This window comes from Vigna unguiculata, chromosome 9 (assembly GCF_037176805.1).
Source record: "Vigna unguiculata cultivar grain cowpea cultivar isolate G323 ecotype 2 chromosome 9, ASM3717680v1, whole genome shotgun sequence".
In the NCBI taxonomy this organism is placed as follows: Eukaryota; Viridiplantae; Streptophyta; class Magnoliopsida; order Fabales; family Fabaceae; genus Vigna; species Vigna unguiculata.
The window spans coordinates 33,945,100-33,951,112 of NC_140800.1; the positions used below are offsets into that span (position 1 = coordinate 33,945,100).

The following is a 6,013-nucleotide window of genomic DNA, read 5'->3' on the forward strand; positions in this document are numbered from 1 at the left end:
ATTCTAGAGTAATGTAACATATTAAATATTAATTTGTGATTAATTGAGAAGCTAAAATCTGTTAAACTCTACTAATATTTAAAGTGAAGAATAGAAACTGAGTTGTTTTTACTTGCAGTTGGCGCCACTTTCACGGAAGATACTGTAGCTGTAGCGTAATCTTCACTGCAACTTCAGTGCTGTACAGTGTACAGTATATACGGTCTCTTATCAACATCCACGACATCACACCTTCCGTTAAAAGGTTCTGTAATGTGACGTGGCAAAACCAGATAGGTTGGTCGCAGTATCAGATTATGCAATAATAACAGAGTAGTAGTAGAAAGGAAATTTTTGGCTTCTTGGGTCGCAACTTCTGAGGACTATGCAAGTAATTAGTCAACAAAAAACCGAGTCAAGATCAAGACTCAAAAGCGCACACGCATAACTGTTTCAAACCTATCTATCATTCACTTGCGTCTCGTTTCTTTTATCCCTCTTCTAACACCACTCTTTGTTGCATCATTAATGAATATAATTTTATATGATCACACTCTATTATTATTTGATTTACATTTTTCTTATTTCCCTTTTTCTTTCAACTATTTTTTCGGGAAATTCTGCCAAAACTGGAAGTCTCAGGTTAGTTCTGTATTTCTCTGGTATCTGAAGAAATTAGTTGAGCGCAAAACACACACACACACAACAAAAACATATATTATTATATTGAAGTTATTGGATTCACATGTTAGAGGAAAAATCTACATTCAATTGTTTTGCTGAGTTGAGCCTTTGATTTTGTTGTTCAATGCCGAGAGGAGTGTCCAGTGTTCATTTGAGGGAGGGTCTCTTTTTTTTTTGGTTCATGTTGCTTAACTTGGATATTCTAGGCATACAAACACAAAATTGTTACTGATTTTTATGCTTGGAATGGCCGTTGATCATTTATCAGTATTATTCTTTTCTGTTATGGTCAAGATTATTTTTCTTGCTTTAGGACTTACTATTGTGAGTTCTGTTGATTCAGCTTAACCCGCACAACCGTTTGTCTCAATTGAGAATGTTTCTCAGCTCTACGATGTATGTTTCACTCACACAAGGGTCCAGACAGTTCTGAAATTGAGCTTTGGATCGGAAATGAAAACTTATGCGATTATGTTTATGTAGTGATGCACGTGTAAGAAGAATTGGTTTGGTATTATATGTAAATTTCATCACTGTTTTGGTTAATGAGTGTTGGTTTTCGAACGAACCTGAGGGTATGAAATGGAAAGCGAATTGTTAACTCGTGCTTCACTTGCCCCAACATCGGAGTTACTTTCTCGGACCATACTTGCTCTATTTGACACTGTGAAAGCAGCCAATGAGGTTGTCATTCACAAGGAAAATTTTAAGAGATTCGCTATTCATTTGGAGAATGTTTCATTTATATTAAAGTCTTTGTCAAAGGAAGACATACACAATGCCTGGAGCTTGCAAAAGGCTATGGCTGGTCTCAACCGAGAGGTTGAAGTTGCTAAGCAGCTTTCTGTTGAGTGCAACAGTAGAAGTAAGGTTTATCTTTTGATTAATTCAAGGAAGATTGTTACCCACTTGAATTGTTGTACCAAGGATATAGGTCGCGCCATAACCCTCCTCCCTTTGGCCTCTTTAGACATTAACTCTGGTTTAAATCAACAGATAAGTGAGTTGTGTCAGAAAATGTTAGATGCTGAGTATCAAACAGCTGCAACAGATGAGGAGATTTTGAAGAAAGTTGAGACGGCAATACAAGAGGGAAATGTTGATCGGTCGTATGCGACTCAGTTGCTAGCTGGCACTGCACGTGCAATTGGGGTCCCCGTGGAGCAAGGTGCTTTGAAGAGGGAATTCGAAGATCTGAAAAATGAAATGGAAAATGCCAAGTCAAGGATGGACATGTCAGAAGCTCTACACATGGAGCAGATTATTGCAGTGCTTGGAAAGGCAGATTTTATAACTTCAGCACAAGAGAAGGAAAGTAAGTATTTTGAGAAGAGAAATTCCTTGGGTGAGAGACCATTGTCAGCTCTGCATTCCTTTTACTGCCCAATCTCTCATGAAATCATGGTGGACCCCGTGGAGACTTCCTCTGGGAAGACATTTGAGAGAAGTGAAATAGAGAAATGGTTTGCTGAAGGGAACAATCTCTGTCCCTTGACCAGGTTGCCTCTGGATACTAAAATCCTGAGGCCAAATAAAACTCTTAAAATGTCTATTCAAGAATGGAAGGACAGGAACACTATGATTACCATTTCTACCATCAAATCCGAACTTGAAACGAATGATGAAGAGGAAGTGGTTCGGTCCTTAGACAAATTACAGGATCTGTGCTCAGAAAGAGAGGTGCACCGGGAATGGTTACAAATTGAGAATTACATTACTGTTCTCATTAGACTTCTTAGTTCTAAAAATCGTGAAATAAGAAAGCGTGTTCTACTCATCCTGTCTATGCTTGTAATGGATAATGCGGAGAACAAGGTATCTCATAATTCCTTCTCATTATTTACCATATTCATTTCAGATAGCTCAATGTAAAACTGATACCAGTATTGATTTTTCATAAAAAAAGTTGGTGATATTTCTTTTTGGCAGGAAGATATTGCTATAGTGGATAATGGACTAGGATTGATTGTTCGTTCACTTTCACGGCAAGTTGAGGAGCGCAAGTTGGCATTGAAGTTGCTGTTGGAGCTATCTAAAAGTAAAAGGGTGTGCAGTCTGATAGGAAACATTCAAGGAAGCATACTTCTGCTGGTAACAATGTTAAACAGTGATGATGTCGAAGCAGCCAAAAATGCACATGAGCTGCTGGAGAACCTCTCTTTCCTTGATCAGAATGTTATAGAGATGGCAAAGGCAAATTATCTTAAGCCTTTACTGCTGAAACTTTCTACAGGTAATCCATAAACGAGACACACCCTCTAAACTTGTAGTTATTTGTCTTAGAACATCAAAATTCTGTGTTATTTGCCATTCTTTTCTGCGAGGGCCAAAGGGACTTCATTTTTTGAATTGATATTGATATACATTCAACTCTACGAAGTAGGACATAAGTAGACATATTCAAGTACTTGAGGAAAATTCTGCCCAATTTAACAAGCCTGCCAACAATCACTTATAGGAAAAGTAAGAAAGTAAAATTGAATCAATTTTCTCTCAGAAAGCCAACTTGTTAACCTCTTTGGAAGCTCTCATCAAATTTTCCTAAAAATGTAGAAGTTGAAGTGTATACTGAAAATTGAACTACAAGCCATCGAATTTTTTACTAAAAAATTTCAATTTTAACTTTGTGAAATATAAATCTGGCATGCATCGCTATGTACTCACTGGTTATCGTTACTTATTTCCCTCATGTAGGACCAGGAAATGTGAAAAACGTTATGGCTGAAACTTTGTCAGAAATTACATTGATCGACCAGAATAAATTGTCTTTGGTCAAAGATGGGGCATTGCAACCTCTTCTTCAGTTGCTCTTAAATGATGACTTGGAAATCAAGAAGGTGTCTGTCAAAGCTTTACTACAGCTCTCAAGCATGCCAGAGAATTGCCTGCAGATGATTAAGGAAGGTGTTGCTCAACCACTGTTGGAATTGCTTTACTGTCACAGTTTACAGTCACCTACACTGCTTGAACAGGTTGTTGCCACAATAATGCATCTTGCCATGTCAACAACTAACCAACAAGCTGAAGTAGAACAGGTTTCATTCTTAGATTCCGAGGAAGACGTGTACAAATTCTTCTCTCTAATTTCTTTGACAGACCCTGAGATACAAAACAAGATTCTCAAAGCTTTTCAGGCGTTGTGTCAATCTTTCTATGGCTTCCGCATCAGAAATAGGTTGAGACAGGTGAGCACTTTTTTTCTAAAGTTTTCAAATTTTAAGCCCCTAATGTTACATGATTAGGAAAATATAGAGGAAAAACAAGTGGAATAAGATGAGAGCCGAATGAGATAGAAAGAGAAAAATAGTCCATTCTCGAGTGCAAAAGAATTCCTTGTACTACATTTCAGTAGTTAACTATACTCAAAATTTCAATACTTGCGATTCACTAAATTCTATCCCCTAATAATCTATTTAAGGTTGACCGCTGTTCAAACATGTATGTTTTAGATTTATAAAAGTAGTTTTATTACATGCTCCATCAACTCTCCCCGATCCTTATATCAAACTATGGAACAGAATGATTCTGGCCACCTTAATCACAACAACAACAATAGCTGTATTAATAGTTAGTATCATCCAATGTGTTCAGGTGATTTTATAGATATATTTACAGCAGATTTCATACTTATATTCTATTACATTCTCTTTCACACTCTCCCCTATTCTTATATCAAACTATGGAACAGAGTAATTCTGGCAACCTTAATAACAGCAAGAATCGTAGCTGTATTAATAATTATTATCATCCAATGTGTACGGGTAATTTCATAGTTATATTTCACTGCAGATATCGGCCGCTAAATTATTGGTTAACTTATTGGAGACTAATACTCAAAGAGTGCGGGTCAATGCCTTGAAGCTGTTGTATTGCTTGACAGAAGACGATGATTATGGCAACATCTCACCACATATAACTGAAAGATTCATTGAAGTCTTGCTTGCCATCATTGAGGCTTCTGATGACGCAGAAGAGATGATTACTGCAATGGGTATCATCTCTAAACTACCGCAGGAGTCTCAAATGACCCAGTGGCTTCTAGATTCTGGGGCACTTAAGACTATTTTGACTTGTCTTACCGATCAACATAGCCATGCCACAGACAAAATCATAGAGAATTCTGTTCAAGCTCTTTGTCGTTTCACTGTCTCATCGAATCTGGAGTGGCAGAAGAGTGTGGCTTTAGAAGGCATAATCCCAGTACTGGTGCAACTGCTGCTTTCTGGAACACCCTTTACAAAACGAAATGCAGCCATTTCCATCAAACAGTTTTCAGAAAGTTCCTATCGCTTGAGCGAGCCGATAAAGAAGCCAGGTATTTTCAAATGCTGCTTTGTAGCTCGAGAAACTGGTTGTCCAGCACACTTAGGCACCTGCTCAATCGAGTCTTCGTTCTGCATCTTGCAAGCTAATGCCTTGGAGCCCCTTGTGCGCTTGCTTAGTGAGACGGATGTTAGAATCTGCGAAGCTTCCTTAGATGCGATACTAACTTTGGTTGATAGTGAAGCACCGCAAAGTGGAAGTAAGGTACTTGCAAATTCAAATGCCATTGCACCAATGATACATTTGTTGAATGTTCAAGCTCCCAGGTTGCAGGAAAAAATTCTAATAGCTTTAGAACGAATTTTCCAACTAGATGAAGTGAGAAATAAGTTCAAAGCTGTGGCTACAATGGCCTTCGTAGGCATAACTCAAGGGAAAGATAGCCGTTTGAAAAGTCTTGCTGGAAGAGGCCTTGCTCAATTGGGTATACTTGATAAACAGTCTTCTTATTTTTAGAAAACTGTCTCGCAATTGTTTGGTTATTTGTATCATTTAAGGCACAGAAATTAAAAACAAAATTTATACAAGCCAAGTTCATGTTTAAACTTTGTTTTTTTTTCTTCCCTTTATCTTCTTTATCCAAGATCTATACGTATTGTAGGGTCATTGTTGTCCTGATATGTCCGAGGCATGTAATACCTGAAATTGATGATGATTGTTCCCTTTCTACTGTTCTAAAGAAATATTGCATTGGATTGAATAGTAATTGGCAGCATTTCCGAACTTTGGCTACAACATATGCATATGAAGAAAACATCTCCTGACTTTTCCATTATTGTTCCCCAGTTCTATTGTCAGATGTTGAAATGTTGAATTTAGTAACTGAGAATAGTAAAAGGGTTAACATAGATTTTCCAGTTTGGCTTACTCAATTGTGAAATTTGATCCAAATCTTGGTTTTGTTGGTTTCTCTCAGGCCTAAGCTGGATAATAAGTCCTTGGAAAGAAATCTGTTAACTTCTTCCCCTCGCACCCAGACTACTGGTAAATAAAATCAGCACATTTTTAAAAAATAATTTGTTACACA

At 37.5% G+C, this 6,013-nt stretch overlaps 1 protein-coding gene across 2 annotated transcripts; it reads left to right on the forward strand.

The window, feature by feature from the left end:
• The first annotated feature begins 347 nt into the window (after positions 1-347).
• On the forward strand, positions 348-5,709 carry LOC114163762 (U-box domain-containing protein 24-like). Of its 2 annotated transcripts, XM_028048066.2 has the most exons (5): positions 348-621; positions 1,007-2,478; positions 2,593-2,896; positions 3,358-3,848; positions 4,453-5,709. In XM_028048066.2, the coding sequence occupies exons 2-5, from the start codon at positions 1,246-1,248 to the stop codon at positions 5,440-5,442; spliced, it is 3,018 nt and encodes a 1,005-aa protein (XP_027903867.1). In that variant the 5' UTR covers positions 348-621; positions 1,007-1,245; the 3' UTR covers positions 5,443-5,709. The 2 variants fall into 2 exon arrangements, with proteins under 2 accessions (XP_027903867.1, XP_027903868.1); XM_028048067.2 differs by having other exon boundaries at positions 348-2,478.
• The last annotated feature ends 304 nt before the right edge of the window (positions 5,710-6,013 follow it).

What these genes read in the sequence shown, in the direction of transcription:
- LOC114163762 (XM_028048067.2), top strand. Translation starts at nt 1,246, where the DNA reads ATGGAAAGCGAATTGTTAACTCGTGCTTCACTTGCCCCAACATCGGAG. An exon ending in TGGATAATGCGGAGAACAAG is followed by an intron (nt 2,479 to 2,592) that starts GTATCTCATAAT and finishes TCTTTTTGGCAG; the next exon opens with GAAGATATTGCTATAGTGGA. An exon ending in TCAGAAATAGGTTGAGACAG is followed by an intron (nt 3,849 to 4,452) that starts GTGAGCACTTTT and finishes ATTTCACTGCAG; the next exon opens with ATATCGGCCGCTAAATTATT.